This window comes from Hypanus sabinus, chromosome 14, assembly GCF_030144855.1.
Source record: "Hypanus sabinus isolate sHypSab1 chromosome 14, sHypSab1.hap1, whole genome shotgun sequence".
Taxonomy (NCBI): Eukaryota; Metazoa; Chordata; class Chondrichthyes; order Myliobatiformes; family Dasyatidae; genus Hypanus; species Hypanus sabinus.
Genome location: NC_082719.1, coordinates 63,287,694 through 63,309,813, shown reverse-complemented (window position 1 = coordinate 63,309,813; position 22,120 = coordinate 63,287,694). Strand labels below are relative to the sequence as shown.

Below are 22,120 nucleotides of genomic sequence, written 5' to 3'. Positions count from 1 at the left end.
TATATACCATCTCTAAGAATACTTTCCATTAATTTACCCACCACTGACATCAAACTTACAGGCTGATAATTGCTAGGTTTACTCTTAGGACCCTTTTTAAACAATGGAACCGCATGAGCAATACGCCAATCCTCTGGCACCATCCCCGTCTCTAATGACATTTGAAATATTTCTGTCAGAGCCCCTGCTATTTCTACACTAACTTCCCTCAAGGTGCTAGGGAAGATCCTGTAAGGACGCGGAGACTTATCCACTTTTATTTTCTTTAAAAGCACCAGTACTTCCTCTTCTTTAATCATCATAGTTTCCATTAATACCCTACTTGTTTCCCTTACCTTACACAATTCAGTATCCTTCTCCTTAGTGAATACCAAAGAAAACAAATTGTTCAAAATCTCCCCATCTCTTTTGGTTCCACACATAGCTGTCCACTCTGATTCTCTAAGGGACCAATTTTATCCCTCACTATCCTTTTGCTATTAATGTAACTGTAGAAACCCTTTGGATTTACTTTCACCTTACCTGCCAAAGCAACCTCATATCTTCTTTTAGCTTTTCTAATTTCTTTCTTAAGATTCTTTTTACATTCTTTATATTCCTTGAGCACCTCGTTTACTCCAAGCTGCCTATATTTATTGTAGATCTCTCTCTTTTTCTGAACCAAGTTTGCAATATCCCTTGAAAACCATGACTCTCTCAAACTGTTCTTTCCTTTCAATATAACAATTTCCATATAACAATTACATCACGGAAACAGGCCATCTTGGCCCATCTAGTCCGTGCCGAATGCTTACTCTCACCTAGTCCCACCAACCTGCACTCAGCCCATAACCCTCCATTCCTTTCCTGTTCATATACCTATCCAATTTTACTTTAAATGACAATACCAAACCTGCCTCTACCACTTCTACTGGAAGCTCGTTCCACACAGCTACCACTCTCTGAGTAAAGAAATTCCCCCTCGTGTTACCCCTAAACTTTTGCCCCTTAACTCTCAACTCATGTCCTCTTGTTTGAATCTCCCCTACACTCAATGGTAAAGCCTATCAACATCAACTCTATCTATCCCCCTCATAATTTTAAATATCTCTATCAAGTCCCCCCTCAACCTTCGACGCTCCAAAGAATAAAGACCTAACTTGTTCAACCTTTCTCTGTAACTTAGGCGCTAAAACCCAGGTAACATACTAGTAAATCTCCTCTGTACGCTCTCTATTTTGTTGACATCTTTCCTATAATTTGGTGACCAGAACTGTACACAATACTCCAAATTTGGCCTCACCAATGCCTTGTACATCCGAACTCCTATACTCAATGCCCTGATTTATAAAGGCCAACATACCAAAAGCTTTCTTCACCACCCTATCCACATGAGATTCCACCTTCAGTGAACTATGCACCATTATTCCTAGATCACTCTGTTCTACTGCATTCTTCAATGCCCTACCATTTACCATGTATTTCCTATTTTGATTATTCCCACTAAAATGTAGAACCTCACACTTATCAGCATTAAACTTCATCTGCCATCTATCAGCCCACTCTTCTAACTGGCCTAAATCTCTCTGCAAGCTTTGAAAATCTACTGCATTATCCACAATTATATTAGAATCAGCTGCATACTTACTAATCCAATTTACCTCCCCATCATCCAGATCATAACAGGAACCTAAAGATTCTGTACCCTCAAAATTTCACCTTTAAATGACCTCCATTTCTCTAATACATTCCTCCCATAAAACAAACTGTCCCAATCCACTCCTTCTAAATCCTTTTGCATCTCCTCAAAGTTAGCCTTTCTCTAATCAAAAATCTCAACCCTGGGTCCAGTCCTATCCTTCTCCATAAATATATTGAAACTAATGGCCTTGTGATCACTGGACCTGAAGTGCTCCCCAACACATACCTCTGTCACCTGACCTATCTCATTCCCTAACAGGAGATCCAACATTGCTCCTTGTCTAGTTGGTACCTCTATATACTGCTGCAAAAAACTAACCTGCACATGTTTTACAAACTCCAAACCATCCAGCCCTTTTATAGAGTGGGCTTCCCAGTGTATGTGTGGAAAATTGAAATCTTCCACGATCACAACCTTGTGCTTACTACAAATATCTGCTATCTCCTTACAAGTTTGCTCCTCCAATTCTCGCTCCCCATTAGGTGGTCTATAATACACCCTTATAAGTGTTACTACACCCTTCCCATTCTTCAATTCCATCCAATTAGACTCCCTAGACGAGCCCTCTAATCTATCCTGCCAAAGCACCGCTGTAATATTTTCTCTGACAAGCAATGCAACACCTCCCCCTCTTGCCCCTCTGATTATATCACACCTGAAGCAACGAAATCCAGGAATATTTAGTTGCCAGTCACAATCCTCCTGCAACCATGTTTCACTAATAGCTACAGCATCATATTTCCAGGAATCAATCCATGCTCTAAGCTCATCCATCTTTCTTACAATGCTCCTAGCATTAAAGTAGATGCATTTAAGAAACTCTCCACCTCTTACTCTCTGTTTATCCGTAACGGTGCAAACAACTTTATTATCTTTTTCTTCCTTCTCCCCTACATCTTCGGTCTGAGCACTCCCCTTCTCTGTCACTTGCCTATCCTCCCTCACACACCATCTACAAGCTTTCTCTATTTGTGAACTAACCTCCTCTCTCCTAGTCTCTTCAATTAGATTTCTACCCCCCAGCCCCCACATAGACGTTGAGATTATTAGATCAAATATTAAAACCCTCAATTTCAGATAATGGAGCCTTGTGACTTTTAAATTCAGAATGGTGTTACAGAAAAGTTGGAAAATGTAGTCATCTCTTGTTTTTACTGTTCGATAGCTTAGAAAGTACTGCTGAAGAAACTTGTAGACGGTACAAAATGCAGCCACCTAGAGGGAATGAATGTCTCTATTCTGCAAATTATGATGACTGTACAGTTTTGGTTACCCTGTAATAGGAAGAACATCAATGAGTTGTAAAGAATGCAGTAAAGATTTACAAGAATGTTTCCTGGACTCGGGTCTGAATTATAGGGAAAGGTTGGGCGGGTTAGGATTTTGTTCCTTGTGGAGTAGGAGACTGAGGGGTGACCTTTTGGAAGAGTATAAAATCATGAGGATACCGGTAAGGTGAATACATAAGGAAAGTTCCCAAGGAAAGGGAACCAAAACCTAGTTCTTTCATCCATGTAATATAACCTCTATTTAATGACATCACAGGAGACCCATAAATGTATATTGGCCATCTTTTCAGGTCGTCAAGTCACTTTTATTATCATTTCGACCATAACTGCTGGTACAGTACATAGTAAAAATGAGACAACATTTTTCAGGACCATGGTTTTACATCACACAGTACAAAAACTAGACTGAACTACGTTAAAAAAAAACACAGAGAAAGCTACACTAGACTACAGACCTACACAGGACTGCATAAAGTGCACAAAAACAGTGCAGGCATTACAATAAATAATAGACAGGACAATAGGGCAAGGTGTCAGTCCAGGCTTCGGGTATTGAGGAGACTGATAGCTTGTGGGAAGAAACTGTTACATAGTCTGGTCGTGAGAGCCCGAATGCTTCAGAGCCTTTTCCCAGATGGCAAGAGGGAGAAGAGATTGTATGAGGGGTGCATGGGTTACTTCATAATGCTGTTTTCTTTGCGGATGCAGCGTGTAGGACATGAGGACATGATTTGAGAGTTGGGGACAGAAGTTTAAGGGAAACACGAGGGGGTATTTCTTTACTCAAAGAGTGATAGCTGTGTGGAATGAGCTTCCTGTAGAAGTAGTAGAGGCCAGTTCAGTTGTGTCATTTAAGGTAAAATTGGATAGGTATATGGACAGGAAAGGAGTGGAGGGTTATGGGCTGAGTGCGGGTAGGTGGGACTGGGTGAGATTAAGGGTTCGGCACGGACTAGGAGGGTCAAGATGGCCTGTTTCCGTGCTGTGATTGTTATATGTTATATGTTATATATAGTGTAAGTGTCTGTGATGGCGGGAAGAGAGACCCCGATGATCTTCAGCTGACCTCACTATCCGCTGCAGGGTTTTGCGATCCGAGATGGTGCAATTTCCAAACCAGGCAGTGAATCAGCTGCTCAGGATGCTCTCAATACAACCCCTGTAGAATGTGATGAGGTTGAGGGGTGGGAGATGGACTTCCCTCAGCCTTTGCAGAAAGTAGAGACGCTGCTGGGCTTTCTTTGCTATGGAGCTGGTGTTGAGGGACCAGATGAGATTCTCCGCCAAGTGAACACCAAGAAATTTTCTCTTACTTTAGTGACAGATTCATATCCTGACAGAAAATATATATCTGTTTATAGGAACTTACCTTTGAATTTACTTACTGTACCACAGAAGGAAACCTTTTTGCCCATATGTCCATACTACTGTCATCTGTAATTTGCTTAGTTGCATTTACTCTTTCTTTATTTCCTCAAGCTCTGCAACTTGCTTGCCTTTGCATGCCTATTAATTCCATCATTTTTTTTATCCACTCAACTGCACTAAAGAATAATTTTATAGTAGCTAATTAACATATCAGACCATCTATGGAAACTAGAAAGAGATGATGACCTTGGCAGAAACTTTGTTGTTACATAGAAAATACGAAAGCTCCAAGGTTGCCATCAAATCCAGAGCTGAAGCAGCAGTGCACCCAATAAGTAACTTATCTTGCAAGATTTAGGATCTAAGTAAAGTTAATTTTAACCCAGTTAATCGACCTTTTGATCAAGAGGGTTTATTTTACAAACAAAATATTAATGTTTGCTGAAGACTGCTAATTTGTAATGCCTTTCTGATTATGTACCTTTGTTTATTCCAAATAGGTTATTATGATAACACAATATTTCACAGAGTTGTACCCGGCTTTATTGTTCAAGGAGGGGATCCTACTCAAAGTGGAGCAGGTGGTGAGTCAATATATGGGAAGCCATTTAAGGTAAATATTATTTTCTATTTTCTTTAATTTGTTTCTTTAAGATATCGAATCTTACAGTTAAACGTGAAGATTTTGCCACAGTTTTTTAGTAAGAGATGAGAGTTGTGGAAATTATCTGTGTGATACAGATAGCACACTTGTCTGTTTATCTTAAGTACTTATCCAGTTTTTTGAGCTTTACGGTCTAGAACTTTGCTCATTCATTAATTGCAGTTGCATTATAATTTATTGAAAATTTTTATTTAAGTAGCGTAGGTTGAAGTATTCTGAAGGCATGAGATTCTGCATTTGTTGGAACTCTTGAACAACATACACAAATATCGGGAGTAACTTAGCATGTTGGGCAATGTATTTGAACAGGAGTAGTCTTGATAAAGGATCTTGACATGAAACATCAAGAATTTCCCTTCATAGATGCTGCCTGACCTGCTAGGTTTGTGCAGCATTTTGTATGTGAATTGTTTGGATTATTTGTTGCTTGAAATCCATTTTCAATAAAATTTAGTCTTTTTAAAATTATTTTATTTCAGGATGAATTTCATTCTCGTTTACGTTTTAACAGAAGAGGATTGGTTGCTATGGCAAATGCTGGCCCTCATGATAATGGAAGTCAATTTTTCTTTACATTGGGACCTGCAGATGAACTTAATAACAAGCATACCATCTTTGGAAAGGTTAGCTATGACAATAAAGAAATTTTTGGTTTTTAATTCCAGTTTTATGTAATAACAAATTCATCACAAAGTTCACAAGTTTCTGCACTAGATGTAAGCACACACTTACTCTACACATGCAACTTATCCAATAACTTTATTTACCACGTTACATTTTTTCAGTAACAATATATAATGCAGAAAATTCTGTGTAAGTCAGTTAATGAATTCCTACCTCAATCTTGTTCCTTCTCTATCTGTTTTTGAGCACTTTGTACTCTTGAACCTTGAATCTTCCTTTCACGTCTTTCAAGCCTACATTTTCCTAACCACTGAATTGAAATCTGCTTTCGTTGGATTTGTTGTTTTATCTACTCTTTATCTAATCTTTTCTTGAATTTTTCATTTCATATTGATTTACCTAAAGCCATTTCCTGATAATAACTGAGAATCTGCCAAAGCAGAGAGGAAGTAAAAAGCTCTTCCTGTTCCTGTATAATAGTGTTATTGTTTATTTAAAAAGAAAGCAATTCTTCCAAAAGTACCCTTTTTATTCTTTTGCTCCTGTCTATGAAATGTAGTTTCAGTTTATCCAATCTGTATTTTGAAAGTTGACATCAGGACTTACTGTGGATTGGCTTAATAACAAGGGTGCTCTTGCTTGTTTCTTTGAATATATTTGTTGTGGAAACTAAGACTATGTTCTCACTGGATTCCCACCCACACTTAAAGCCGTTTTTGTGTTTATTTTCAGGGATTTGTTAAGCTATGTAAAATGAATTCCTTTCAAAGCCTGGAAAATAATTTTGTGGGATCTTTTGTTATTTAAGCTGCAAAAACATTAAATAATAGTAGCTTCATAAATTGGGATTAAATTATTTTCTGATCTTCCTGCTGAAACGAATGGTTGTTTTTTTTTGTTCCCTCAGTCTTTTGTTCCCTCTTGACTGAATCATATTCATTATGAGAAAAATGCAGTTTGCCATAAATTCAGTCAGTGTAGCATTGGTAGCATGTACAGAACCCAGCTTTTGCTTTCAGGAGGCTCACGCATGCACAATCCAAACTCTACATCGGTGCACTATGGTCTACCTCTTGCAGTAGCATGGACTTGTCTTTGATTTTTGTCTTTTGACAAGGTATGGGGTTGCTTTAACATACAAGGTCAAGTGGTATCCTAAGGGCTTCTACAGGTATATTCAGTGAAAGGTTAGCAAGGGACAGAATTGGTGTTTTGGTAGATCAGAGTGGTGATCTATGCATGGAGCTGAAAAAGATGGGAGAGATCTTAAGTGGATTTTTGCACCTGTATTTACTTAGGAGACATATAGAGAGACTATAGAAGTGACGCAGAGCAGCAGTGAGGTCATGAACTCTATTTCCTGTCTTGATGCAAATTAGGGTGGATAAATCCTCCAGGGTATGACATGGTGTTCCCTCGGACCTTTAGGAGGCTAGTGCAGAAATTGCAGGGGCCCTAGCAGAGATAATGAAGACATCCTTACCTGCAGATGAGGTGCTGGAGGTTTGGAGTATAGCTAATGTTGTTCCATTGTTTAAGAAAGGCTCAGAGAATAAGACAGGAAATTATAGGCTGATGAGCCTAATATGTGTAGTGGGAAAGTTATTGGAAGGTATTCTAAGGGACTGTATATATACATAAGTACTTGGATAGACAGGGACTGCTAAGGGATAGTCAATGTGACTTTGTGTGTGGTGCTGTCAGTCATGTCTAACCAATCTTAGAGTTTTTGAGGAAGTTACCAGGAAAATTAATGAAAGCAAGGCAGTGGATGGTGTATACATGGACTTTATAGCAAGACCTTTGACAAGGTCCCACATGGGAGCTTGATCAAAAAGATTCAGTCGATTGGCATTCAAGAAGAGGCAATAAATTGGATTAGTCATTGGCTTTGCAGGAGAAGACAGAGAGTGATAGTAGATGGTTGCTTTGTTGACTGAAGACCTGTGGTTAGTGGTGTTTTGCAGGGATCAGTGCTGGGTCTGTTGTTTGTCATCAATAACAATCTGGATGATACGTGGTAAAATGGATATACAAATTTGTGGATGACAGCAAGATTGAGGGTGTAGTGGACAATGAAGAAGACTATCAAAGCTTGCAGTAGGATCTGGATTAGCTGGACAAATGTGCTGAAAGATGGCAGATGGAATTTAATACAGACGAGTGTGAGGTGCTTCACTTTGGGAGGACCAACCAGTGTAAAGTTTTTCATGGTGAACAGTAGGGTATTGAGTGTGGTAGAACAGGAATCTTGGAGTTATACAAAATTACCAGGGGTGTAGATAGGGTAAATGCAAGCTGGCTTTTTCCACTGAGGTAGGGTGAGTCTACAACTGGAGGTCATGATTAAGGGAGTGGAGCAAGCTGCTAGAGGAAGTGGTGGATGTGGGTTTAATTGGATAGGTACATGGATGGGTGGAATATGCAGTGCTATGGTCTAGGAGCAGGTCAATGAGAATAAGCAGATTGATGGGTTGGCATTGTCTAGATGGGCCGAAGGGTTTGTGCAGTAGTGTTCTATGACTATAAGGTCTTACACTGGCTTGAGCCATTGCAAATGTGCATCTGGACAGTTCTTCTGTTTCTCATCTGATAAAGTACTTTAAAGAATACCATTTTCCATCAGCAAATGTAAAGCTTGCTTTGTTTTGTTATTGGTACAGTTGTAAAAATAGTTACAATGAGTAGTTATCACTCATTTCAAGTGTCAGACGCCTCCAAAAGTATCTTTGTGGTGAGCTGTTTTGGTTGTGCTGCTGCTGTTTATGGCTTCTTGTTCCTCTGCTAAATTCTGCTGAAGACTTAACTCATTACAATTTGTGTGTGATTGAAGAAAGTCTTCCACATCATCCTGGTTGGGTCCTCTTCATTAAACCCAGCCTCAATGCTAACTTAATATCTTCTCTAAAAATATTCAAGTTTGTAAACCCATATATGTTGTTCTTATTTCACTCCATGACTCCAAAGTGACATGTCTTATTACACACTTCAGATAGTAATCCTTGAAAGTAGCAATAGCACCCTGACTCTGGGGTTATTCCAATGAACTAGTTACAGGGGACCTAAAATATTACCTAAATATTGTCATTTCATTAATGAAAATTGAATGTGCTTGATCATTATTGCTGATGAGCAATATCCAATGTATTCCATGTAAAATATAATTTGATGAAGAAGTAAAGAAATCTTGACTTTTTTTTGTAGATTACTACACTACTGAAAGATTGTTTTCTTGTAATATCTCAACAGAGCCTTTGGACTTTTGTAAATTAAGGGAAAGTGAACATTTATTTTCAGAGAGTAACATTTGTTTCAGCTTATTTTATTCTGCTCTGATACCTGCAATTGCTTCCTTGTCTGGAAGATGAAAATTATGCATGATTGTAAAATTCCCGAATTGTTCAAACCAGGCAAGCATGCCGGAACATTATGGCATTTCCTGGAGGAGCCATCACCCACTTCGCATTATTTAAAGTCTTGTCTTTTCACTAATCATCATCAAAAACATTTCTGTTTTATTCACATGCTTAATCACATTTGTCACACCTTAATGAGATATAGTCTCACACTTCACTTAATATTAATGGTTATTTTCTATAACAAAAAGGAGGTACATGCCCTGAATTGTATTACAGTGAGAATTACTGAACGTTCATAATTTGAGAGATTGCTTTCTTTTCATTGAAAAAAACACATGTAATTTTAGTCGGTGGTGTCTCTCTCCATAATTTTGCCCCTGCCTATTTATGTAAACTCTTCCAGTCATAAAACCTTCTATGTTTTTCCAGTTTTGGCATCCTATTCCTACCCACAGGCTTCTGGCTTCTCATAGGCTTTTCTCTGCTGAGGCATCAAATTCAAAACTTCTCTCCTGGGACCTTCCTACCTCTTTCTTATTTTAAGAAGCTCTTTAATGTTTAGCTTTTTGACCAAGCTTTTGGGAATTTTTCCTTAAAATTGGCTTGGTGTCAATATTTTAATGCTGTTTTGAAGCAGCATTGAATATTTTGCATAATAAAGTTTATTTGTAAAAAAAACTACGTATATGGAGTGCTCCACGTATATTTAGTGTATATGTAACTTGTATTAAGGTAGTTTACGTTAACAATTATAGTTAGTTTTGTTGATTTAGCAACTGAATTTGACTTGTTGAATACAGAATAAAATTTAACAAGGTATTTTTTAAATTGTTGATGTGAAAATTATAAATTATTTTCTGAATAGGTGACTGGCGACACAATTTATAATATATTAAGATTAGCAGAAGTAGAAATTGATAAGGATGAACGACCAATTGTCCCTCACAGAATCAAATCTACAGAGGTGAGTTAAGTATAGATTGATGTTAGACAGCATGTTTTTTGGATATTTTTTTACAAATTCTTCAGTCATATTTATGTATTGTGGCAAAGTTATAGAACTATATCATACCAATTTCATACTGTGAACGTTAACTAGTTTGTTGTATTTCTCAGAATGGTTCTGTGATAGTACCTTTCATACCATATTTAGGATAGTTTTGACACCTGTTATAATTGGAGTCATGAAAGATCAATACTTTTGTTTGTTTATAATGAATTTAACTCTAGGCATAGATGTGGTATAAGTGAACTGCTCTGCTTGCCATTAATTTGTTGCTCAGTGTCATTATTGATTGAATGACCTCTCCAGTCTCAGACATCCTATCTGTTTCCATTGATCTTTCCTGATTCACTTGTCCTCTAGCCTGCTTGTCTCATCACTTGTACAATAGTATGACCCTTGGCTTTCTCAAGTGCAGGAAAGGGAACCAGGCATTACTGACATTCTGACTCTTGAAAATTTCCCTGAAGATGTAAAAGAAGGAAAAAAATGCTATGGTAGGATTTGGGCTCTGATTCAGAATTAGGCTTATTATCACTGACATAAAGTATGTCATGAAATTTCTTGTTTTGCAGCTACTGAACAGTGTGATAGATTAAAAAACTACTAGTAAGTTACAAAATGAAATGTTTATAAATAAGTAGTGCAAAAAGAGAGCAAAGTAGTAAGATTCTTCTCAATGGGTTTACGAACAGTTCAGAAATCTGATTATGGAGGGGAAGAAGCACACACTGAGTATGTGTCTTCAAGCTTCTGTACCTCCTGATTGATGTTGCTAATGGGAAAGAGGGCATGTCCTGGATGGTGAGGGTCCTAGGTGAAGGATACTTTGTCCTTGAGGCATTGCCTTTTGAAGATAGATGTTTTTTGACGGTGGGGGGGGGGGGAGGGGCGGATGATGCCCATGGAGCTGGCTGGGGTTACAAGCCTGTACAGCTTTTTTCAATCCTGTGCATTGGCACCTCTACACCAGATGGTGATGCAACCAGTCAGAATGCTCTCCGAGGTACATCTAGAAATTTGCTAGCCTTTGGTGACATACCAAATCTCCTCAAACTCCTAATGAGTGTGTCTTCTTTGTAATTGTATCAGTAATTTCTGCTCAGGATAGATGTTCAGAGATGTTGACACCCAGGAACTTGAAACTTCTCACCTTTGCCATAGCTGACACCTCCTGACTGGTGTGTGGTCCCTCAACTTCCCCTTCCTGAAGTCCACAGTCAGTTCCTTAGTCTTACTGATGTTGGGTGCAAGGTGGTTGTTTTAACACCACTCAATCAGCTGATCTATCTTATTCCTCTTTGCCCCCTTGTCACCATCTGAGATTCTGCCAACAACGGTTGTGTCATTGGCAAATTTGTCGATGGTGTTTGAGCATTGCCTAGTTGCAGTCATAGAGAAAGTAGAGCAGTAGGCTATGCACACATCCTTCAGTTTTTCCTATGTTAATTGTCAGCAAGGTGTAATTGTAGAGGGAGGTACAGTGGTCCAAGTTTTGAAATTTGTTAATTAGTGTTGAGGGGATGATGGTGTTTAATGTTGAATTGTAATCAATAGAACCATAGAACATTACAGCACAGAAAAAGGTCCTTTGGGCCTTCTTGGCTGTGCCAAATCATTTTTCTGCCAAGTGCTACTGACCTGCACCTGGACTATATCCCTCCATACACCTCTCATCCATGTACCCTAAACAATGTTCAACATCATGACTTGCAAGTTCTTACTCTAGTATGTACCTGACTATCATCCAAGTCAAACACCGTAAAGAGCAAGCTCTTCCAAAATAAATTTGTAAGAGGATGTAGATACTTGTTAATGATGAGAATAACAGGTAGGGATTGTATTTTTCTAAGTTCCTCAATGTGCGAATCCCTGGGGGTTGGTGGTGAGGTGTTTTCTGACAAGTTCCAGTCCTGAACCATGTTAGCTCCAGTCTTGGTCATTAAGCCAAAGATTGAGATTATGTTTGCCAAAGTGCCCTCTTCAACACTTGAGCTCCAAACTACTGCTGATTCCTAAACTGAGTGGTGTGACAGCTTTGGGCCTTTGGCTACTAAGTATTTACTCTTTCAGTAACTGTCCCAGCCCCTCATTACAGCCATCCTCAATCAAGAGCCATAATTAAACCTTGGTGAATGTAAATTGCTTCCCATCTTTCCAAAAAGGCAGATGTTAATGATGATGAAATCCACTGTCAAAATGTAGAAAATAGACTCAGTATGATTACTTCACAAAAAGGTCAAATACAATCCAGACATTTATTGCTCAAACAACACATACAAAATGCTGGTGGAACACAGCAGGCCGGGCATCTCGGCCCAAAACGTCGACAATGCTTCTTCCTATAGATGCTGTGTGTTGTTTGAATTTCCAGCATCTGCAGATTTCCTCATGTTCGCTCTACTTATTGCTCAAACTACTTTGCTATTATTGAAGTGATGAGTGTGTTGTTGACTGCACTGTCATATGACACCTGCTCTCTGTTGACCATTTTGAGTTGAACCAGGACGACTTGGCTTCAGACCTCTTCATATTCTGACTCCAAAGTGGAACTAAAGAGCTGAATTTCAGATGCGATTCCGTCCCATTCTCATTGAGACATATCTGGCTATGGCCTCCTCTATTGCCATAATGAAGACAAACTCAGGTTTGAGGAGCAACACTTCATATTCCATGTGGATAGTTCCCAAACTGAATCTGATGGCATGAACATCATAATTTTTAACTTGTAGTAATTTCTCCTGTTTCCCCCAACCCCACCACTTCTGGCTTCTTTCTCCTTTCTTTCCGATCCTGGTGAAGGGCCTCAGTTCAAAATGTCGACTGTGTACTCCCCTCTGTAGATCGCCTGACTTAGTGAATTCTTCCAGCATTTTGTGTTTGTTAGGTATGATATAATTTTAGAGCATCTCAAGGTTGTGAAAGGATTATTCACATAAAAAAGTCTGTAATTTTAAGGATTGACTTCAGCCCCAGTGATGTGTGTTAAAGGTATATAAAAGTAAAAATTCATTGTGTCCAAGTAATTGCTTTAAAGTGAAAATTTGTTAAAATACTTTCTAGGTGCTCCATAACAGCTTTGATGACATTGTTCCAAGAATATTGAAAAAACACAAGAAGGAGAAGAGAGATGACGAATCGAAAAAATCTCATTTGAAAGGCACAAAGTAAACCGAATTATCTTCTTATTATATGAAGTTAGATTGCTTCACAGTTAGTTCTGTTCTTCAATCTTCACTTATTTCATTGGGAACTTAAAATTAGAGAAAGCTAATCTCTGGGTTAGGTAAGCAGATGAGAAATGATAGCAGTTAATATGTTGGATCCTTTGTGGGGCAGAAATTTCTATTTGTATATTAAACATATCTAACTTTTACATCTAGGGATATAAAGAAAAAGATAATCCAAATAAATTACTTGATGTGCTGTAGATTTAAATTTATGCCCATCACAAATTTTGTCGCTAAGTAACCTTTTAGCATAGGAATTCAAGCATGTAATGCAGCTTTAACTTGATCCATATGATTCATTTCATTAGAAAATATTTCAAACCTTAAACCAAACTTATTACCTGTCCTGCAACCTCACTGCTGATTTTTCTTTGTCTCTAATCACTAACTTGCTGAGGCACCAGTGGAACAGTGGAGGCAATTTATTTTGAAGCAGGCCCTGACAATGCATTGCTAAGGCCTATTTTAATATGGGTTTACTGGAACTGCCTAGGCACCTTCCAGGCTGTGTAATCCATTGGTGAGAATAATTTATGGTAAGCCTATATTAAGTTTAGTCTTACTTAATGCAGAGGCTTTCCCTCAAATCACTGGCATCCTCTACTCTCTGTAGTCATAACCTCCTCCTTTCCCCAATGTCCTGATCCAAGCTGTTCACAAAAAACATATCAGGATTGTGCTGTCGTCAGATCTCTCTTTACTGTGAACCAGATCCATGGCTTATCTGTTCTGTGTTTTCCTCAAGCTCAACACCAGCAGCACACAGGAAAAGACCTTTTCATTGTGATAATGGTTAAAGCAGCTTCTATCTAATGCATTGGAGATTCATGGTCCAATACACAATTAATACAACTTTCCAGAGGCCTATATATCCTTTAGGAATAAGTGATGTCTCAAAATGTGCAAGCTGCCAAAATGCATTAAGAAAATATTTGTTGGTTTTTATTTCTCAGAAATTTCAGCTTGCTTTCCTTTGGAGAAGAAGCAGAGGAGGAGGAAGAGGAAGTAAATAGAGTTAGCCAGGTAATAATTTGCTCATGCACGTTTGGTTATTAAATACGTTAAGTTGGCTATAGTTCAGCAATGCACTTGGATTGTTAGCTGGTATTTTGCTTCGCTTCGCTTGTCAATCTTGTTGCTAATTTTACTCCATGAAGCTTACTTATTCATCAGCTTCAGAAGAGGGGAAGCTGTTGAATATGGTGTACTTGGATTTTTAGAAGGTTTTTGATAATGTTCCACCCAGGAAATTAGTGTGTGTAGAATTTAGAGTACAATATTATCGTAGATTGAGAATTGGTTGCAAATGCAGTTCCCCTTTAAGAAAATCTAAGTGAGGAAGGTGTGCTGTGTTGCAGGTATGATTGAAATGTAGAACCCTTAGACCCCCCTCCCCCCCATTCCCAATTATCCTGCTAGTGAATGTACATCTCCAGAAAATAAACTTGAGGACCTCAGAACAAGATTGTAGTACCAGCGGGACATCAGGGACTGCTGCGTACTTTGCTTCATGGAAACATGGCTTACCTCTGCCATTTCAGACGCAGCACTGCAGCCTGAGAACGTCACCATCCACCAAAATGACAGGACAGCTGAGTCTTAAGGGTAGAGGAGGTGAACTATGCTTCATGGTTAACTCATCATGGTACGTGGACGTGGCAGTTCTGTCTCAATCCTTTTCATCCGACCTGGAACATCTAGCAGTCAGGTCTTGTCCATTTTGTCTACAGAGAGGGTTTTCTGCCATCATTCTGGTGGTGGTTTAAGATATCAGGCCAGACACTGGATGAGCTGACCAACGTGATCAGTAGTCACTGAAGACTGCACTCTGATGCCTTCCCTATCATTGCAGGGGATTTCCACCAGGCCAGCCTGAAGAAATCTGTGAATAACTACCCACTAACATATCACCTGTGGAACTAGAGGAGCCAACACATTCGATCACTGTTACACCATCATCAAGAATGCTCACCATGCCATTTTGCATCCATACTTTTAAAAGTTTGATCACTTGGTTGTGCTTATGCTTTGATGTACAGACGGAGACTAAAGACTGCAGCATCAATGTGTGGTCAAGGTGTGGTCATGGGAGGCGGAGGAGTGCTTAAAGGAATGCTTTGAGTCAGTGGACTGGACAATATTCACGGACTCATCTTTGTATCTGAATATGCCACGGTTGTGACCGAGTTCTTCACAGTCAGTGTGGATGAGCGATTGCCTTTGAGAACTGTTGTTGCACGAATGAAGTCACTGGAAAAAAATACTGGTAACTACGAAGCAGCTTCCTTATTCAACAAAACAAGATACAGCAGACTATATGAAGATGCTTTCATTTGAAAGGTCTGCCATTGCACAGCACTACACACATTTTATATGCTAAAGAACAAAGGAAGTTCAAGATGATTTAAACAAATCCGTATTTACAATCTTCCCACCGTCACACCCAGAACAAGTGTTAATCACTGTCTCGTCCATGCAGTGGAATGTTGACTGGACTCGTGCATATGCAGACAATTAGCTAAGTGCCTGTTTCCTGGTCTACCTGGTCTGTGAACCTATTGTTCAGAGCTGCATTAAAATCAAATCCACAATGCATATTCAGATCTGAAGACTGGTGGCCGAAGTCATTTGCTAAATCTAAATGCGCTATACCTAAAATCGCTCTAACAAGAACATACCTAAACCAAAAGCCATGATGAACCAGAAGATTCATGGTTTGCTGAGGGCTAGATTTACAGTATTCAAGACCGTTACACAGAACTATGTAAGACATCCAGTTATGTCCTATGTAAGGCTATTTTAAGGATGAGAAAACAATTACAATTGAGGTTAGAGGCAGAATCAGATGCATGTCAACCCTGGCAGAATTTGCGCCATTACTTCCTACAGGGCAAGGCATAACATCATGACTGGCAGTGATACTTCACTCCCAGATGAGCTCAATGCCTTTTATGCATGCATTGAAAGTGAGAATAAAACTACACCTGTGCAAAACCTTGTAGCATCTGGTGACCATGTGATCTCTCTGAGGCTGATGTCAGAACACCTTTCAAGAGACTGAACTCTTGCAAGGTGTTAGGCCCGGATGGTGAACCTGAAAGGGTACTGAAAACGTGTCAGCAAACTGGCTGCAGTGTTTAAGGACATCTTCAGTCTCTCACTGTGGCCGTCAAAGGTTCGCATCTACTTCAAAAAGGGTGACATGGACCCAGAAGAGCAGAGTGAGCTCCCTGAACGACTTTCACCCAGTGCACTCATGTCTACTGTGGTGATTGTTTTTGAGAGGTTGGTCATGGCCACAATCAACTTCTGTCTAAGCAAGGATCTGGACCTGCTGTAATTTGCCTGTTGCCACAACAGATGCAATCACACTAGCTCTCTACTCGGCCCAAGATCACCTAGACAATAGCAATTCCCATGTCAGGCTGCTGTTTATTGATCACCACTCAGCATTCAACACAATCAGTACTAATCAACAAGCTCTGAAACCTGGGCATCTGCAACTGGATCCTTGACTTCCTGGGAGACCACAGTCAGTGCGGGTCAGAAATGACATCTCCTCCTTGCTTACTATCAATGCTGGTGCACCTCAAGGATGCATGCTTTGCCCACTGCTCTGATCTCTACACCGACAACAGTGTGGCTAGGCACAGCTCAAAGGCCTCCTACAAATTTGCTGATAACACAACTATTGTTGGTAGAATTTCAGACGGTGACGAAGCGGCATACAAGAGCTGGTTGTGTAGTGTTGTAACAACAACCTTGCACTCAATTCAGTAAGTCTAAGGAATTGATTAAGGAAAAGTCATGGCAGACCAATTGAATAACTACTTTGCTTCTGTCTTCACTAAGGAGGACATAAATAATCTTCCGGAAATAGTAAGAGACCGAGGGTCTAATGAGATGGAGGAACTGAGGGAAATACATGTTAGTAGGGAAGTGGTGTTTGGTAAATTGAGGGGATTAAAGGCAGATAAATCCAAGGGCCAGATGGTCTGCATCCCAGAGTGCTCAAGGAAGTAGCCCAAGAAATAGTGGATGCATTAGTGGTAATTTTTCAAAACTCCTTAGATTCTGGATTAGTTCCTGAGAATTGGAGGGTGGCTAATGTAACCCCACTTTTTAAAAAAGGAGGGAGAGAGAAACCAGGGAATTATAGACCGGTTAGTCTGACATTGGTGGTGGGGAAAATGCTAGCGTCGGTTATCAAAGATGTGATAACAGCACATTTGGAAAGAGGTGAAATGATCAGACAAAGTCAGCATGGATTTGTGAAAGGAAAATCATGTCTGACGAATCTTATAGAATTTTTTGAAGATGTAACTAGTAGGGTGGATAGGGGAGAATCAGTGGATGTGGTATATTTAGATTTTCAAAAGGCTTTTGACAAGGTCCCACACAGGAGATTAGTGTGCAAACTTAAAGCACATGGTATTGGGGGTATAGTATTGATGTGGATAGAGAATTGGTTGGCAGACAGGAAGCAAAGAGTGGGAGTAAACGGGACCTTTTCAGAATGGCAGGAGTGACTAGTGGGGTATCGCAAGGCTCAGTGCTGGGAACCAAGTTGTTTACAATATATATTAATGATTTAGACGAGGGAATTAAATGCAGCATCTCCAAGTTTGCGGATGACACAAAGCTGGGCAGCGGTGTTAGCTGTGAGGAGGATGCTAAGAGTATGCAGGGTGACTTGGATAGGTTAGGTGAGTGGGCAAATTCATGGCAGATGCAATTTAATGTGGATAAATGTGAGGTTTTCCACTTTGGTTGCAAAGATTATTATCTGAACGGTGGCCGATTAGGAAAAGGGGAGATACAACAAGACCTGGGTGTCATTGTACACCAGTCATTGAAAGTGGGCATGCAGGTACAGCAGGCGGTGAAAAAGGCAAATGGTATGTTGGCATTCATAGCAAAAGGATTTGAGTACAGGAGCAGGGAGGTTCTACTGCAGTTGTACAAGGCCTTGGTGAGACTGGACCTGGAATATTGTGTGCAGTTTTGGTCCCCTAATCTGAGGAAAGACATTCTTGCCATAGGGGGAGTACAGAGAAGGTTCACCAGATTGATTCCTGGGTTGGCAGGACTTTCATATGAAGAAAGACTGGATCGAATAGGCTTATACTCACTGGAATTTAGAAGAATGAGGGGGGATCTTATTGAAACGTATAAAATTCTAAAGGGATTGGGCAGGCTAGATGCAGGAAGATTGTTTCCGATGTTGGGGAAGTCCAGAAGGAGGGGTCACAGTTTAAGGATAAAGGGGAAGCCTTTTAGGGCCGAGGTGAAGAAAAACTTCTTCACACAGAGAGTGGTGAATCTGGAGTTCTCTGCCACAGGTAACAGTTGAGGCTGGTTAATTGGCTATATTTAAGAGGAAGTTAGATATGGCCCTTGTGGCTAAAGGGATCAGGGGGTATGGAGAGAAAGCAGGTACAGGGTTCTGAGTTGGATGATCAGGCATGATCATACTGAATGGCGGTGAAGCCTCGAAGGGCTGAATGGCCTACTCCTGCACCTGTTTTCTATGTTTCTATGTTTGATTCTGTACTTCAGGTAAGGGAGGTTAAGAGAACACACACCAGTCCTTATTGAGGGGTCAGTAGTGAAAAGGGTGAGCAGTTTCACATTCCTGGGCATGGCAGTGGCTATATTTCATTAGGACTTTGAGGTGACTTGGTATGTTACCATCCTGCAAATACAGAGTGAGCCATTCCCTTTCACCATAAGTCTTGCAAATTATTTTCCTATTTGCCCATGGTTCATGTTCCATTAAACAGTAGAATGTCATTGTGCTGTTCATTTATGTTTCATAGAGTATGAAAGGAAAAAGCAAAAGTAGCCATGACTTGTTGAAGGATGACCCTCGCTTAAGTTCTGTACCAGTTGTTGAAAGGTGAGTCCTTCTTTTCCATACAATTTGGCACTAGCAGTAGACAGTAACGTTTTGTGGGCATCTCACTGGAAAACTGCTGGTTATACATCTTCCGAACAATGATCGCTGCAATTTGCAGCCTGCAATTTCCCTTTAAGAAGCACATTTAGAATGGTCAAAATGCACGAACCATCTTACAATCTCCTGATGAGCCTGAAGGACTCGGCAAGCTTGACTCCTAGAAATGCAGACTCAGCACTTGGAAGTGACTTGATAAATGCCATCTTCCTGGCCAACATACAAACGCTGGAGTGAGGTAAAGGACCTAAAGTCAAGGTTGTTGTATCGGAAGGAAATAAGCATTCTCTGTTTCACTGAGAGGTGTCTCATCTCTTGCATTCCAGGCATTGTGCTCCAACCTGAGAGATCCTCAATCCACTGGATGCACCGGACAGTGGTACAAGGAAATTGCAGAGGTGGTGACATCTGCTTCATGATAAACTCATCATGGTGCTTGGATGTAGCAGTCTTGTCTCACTCTTGTTCTCCCAACCTGGAACATCTGGTGATTAAGTGCCAACTGTTCTAGTTACTGAGAGAGGTCTCCAAAGTGATCCTGACTACAGTTGACATCCCTCCAAAGGCAGATGTCAGGCTAGCACTTGATGTATTGAGTGGTATGATTAATAAGCAAGAAACAGCCTACTCTGAAGCCTTTCACATCTTGCTGGGGATTTCAGTAGGCTAGCTTGAAGAAGTCTCTGCCCAACTACCACCAGCATATCACCTATATCACCAGAAAGCTTAACACACTCGACCAGTGCAGCACTACGGTCAAGAGTACCTTTGGTTCCATCCCTCTAGTGCAGGGATTCCCAATCTTCGTTATGCCATGGACCAATACCGTTAAGTAAGAGATCTGTGGACCTCCGGGTTGGGAAGTCCTGCTCTAGTGCTTTTCGTGAAATCTGTCCATCTGCCTGTCCTCCTTGGACTTCCATATAAGCAGAGCTTAAAGAGCAATGTACCAGAGGTAAGGACAGCAAAGAGGTGGTCACAGAAGGCAGAGGAGTGGCTGTGGCTTTGACTCTGTAGACTGGGTCATATTCAAGGACTCTTCAGAGGACTTAAATGAATACACATGGTTGTCATGAACTTTATAAATACATGAGTGGAGAAGTGTGTCCCCACAAAATTATTCCTAGCAGCCTAGGATGAAACAAATAATTCAAAATCTGCTGAGGGCTAGTTTAGTGGGGTTTAGGACTAGCAATCCAGGAAAGTAGAAGCAGCATCACTAAATTTTCCTGTCATATCTCATTGCTGTTAACACGTGGCTGTCTGCATTTCCTATGTTACTACAGTAAATGGAGTTCAAGTATTGTCAATAAAATGCTGTATGATATAGATTTTGAAAGTATAATTTCTATCATTTATTTCAATGAATATATGGATTATTTCAGTGCATTCATATGGTCATTACACCAATCCAATTAGGATCTTCAAAGCTATGCAGCAGAAAAAGCCATCAGGTCGGCCACATATGTAATCAGACTTTAAATCTGGGTCTTTTTTGCATTATCACATTTTAAGTATTCATAATCTAAGGAAAAATTCCACCCTTAAGTCTTTTAAAAATAACTTTTATTGAGTTGATTCATAGAATATCAGGATAAAAATGTGAATTGATTTGCATAATAGCAGGTCTAAAAACAGATTGAATTTCAGGAATTACTGATATTTGGTTTAGTCTACCAATAACTGCCTAATTTAGATTCAGGATGAGGGTTGGACTTTCTCTATCATAGGAATGGAATCTCTTGAAGCTTGGCTTATGATGCTCTTGAATTGTATCTAGTGCATACTTATTCAATGGAGATAGAAATTTATACAACTGCGTAACTGTGCATATAACTAATAATTTTTTCTAATTTTATTCCTTCCAGTGAATTGGCAGTAATGAAGTCAGAAGGAGCATCTGACAAGGTGTGGAATTTAGCACTATTATGGAATTCTTACCGAAAAAGAAGAAGCAATTTAATCTATTGTATCTATAGGCATAAATCTAGAAATTAAAAGCAGATATCAGAATATAATAAAAAATCTAATTTCTAAAATGCTTTCAAATAAAGAAACTTGCTATGCTACTTAGTCTAGTTGATGCATGATTTCACTTCCATTGCAGCTGCTTATGTGGCAGCCAAACAAACTAGTTTGCTCAGTGTATTCCAAGATGGACAATGTAGGCTGTTTTTATCAATGTCTACCATGTTCTGAAAAGTACTTTTAAAAATAATAGCACAGCATGACTTGAAAATTCCGAAACTACACTTTGCTAATGAGTACTTTAGAATGTGCTCTTTGGAAACTCATAAAGTATTTTTAAAGTTTCATTGTCCTTAAACTTACAGATCCCTACTTAAAAGAAAAAATTACTAGTCAAATCCCAAGTTCAGATATAATTGTCAAGATGGAGTTTAGGTATAAATGTTATTTTCGTAATTATTTCTTGCTCCAGCTTTCTCTGCTGTCATGTTTCATCTATAGTTTCTTGTCACTTTCAGCTTTCTATTTTCAGCTTCTGACATCATTTCCACTCTTTTTCCCCCTCCCTCATCTCGATTTACCAGTCATCTGCCAGCTCTTGATTACCTTTTTCCTCCACCTTTTTATACTGGCTATCTCCACTCCTTCAGTCCATTTGAAGGTTTTTGACCCAAAATGGTGATGGCGCATTTCCCTTTATTGATGCCGAGTTTTTCCAACACTTTATGTGTATGTCTGCCAATGTTTCAATTTGTAAGTCAGTTTAGGTATTGGTTTTATGAATATTTATGACTAATTGCCAATGTAGAAATACTTCCTTGCATCCAATTTGTGGCAGTACTGGTATATTAACATGGAGATGGAATCTTCCCTTAATAGCATATTTGATAGATTCTGCAAACCAAGAATTACATAAGACTGTTCAAAATCCATATCTTAATCTATTTCCTTGAAGCAGTTAACAGCAAAAAATCCTGG

General features: G+C 39.5%; 2 protein-coding genes across 2 annotated transcripts in view; one reads left to right on the top strand and one right to left on the bottom strand.

Annotated features, from left to right (window-relative positions):
• The window catches only part of cwc27 (CWC27 spliceosome associated cyclophilin), a 128,741-nt gene that overhangs the window by 5,658 nt on the left and 100,963 nt on the right, over positions 1-22,120 (top strand). Inside the window, exons 3-9 of the mRNA XM_059989324.1 lie at positions 4,839-4,951; positions 5,482-5,625; positions 9,851-9,949; positions 13,052-13,155; positions 14,172-14,241; positions 19,038-19,117; positions 21,043-21,082. Of these exons, the coding sequence (XP_059845307.1) occupies positions 4,839-4,951; positions 5,482-5,625; positions 9,851-9,949; positions 13,052-13,155; positions 14,172-14,241; positions 19,038-19,117; positions 21,043-21,082 (650 nt within the window). The remainder of the gene's footprint in view (positions 1-4,838; positions 4,952-5,481; positions 5,626-9,850; positions 9,950-13,051; positions 13,156-14,171; positions 14,242-19,037; positions 19,118-21,042; positions 21,083-22,120) is intronic.
• Positions 1-22,120, bottom strand: part of srek1ip1 (SREK1-interacting protein 1) — a 55,504-nt gene that overhangs the window by 31,347 nt on the left and 2,037 nt on the right. The gene's annotated exons all lie outside the window — the stretch shown is intronic.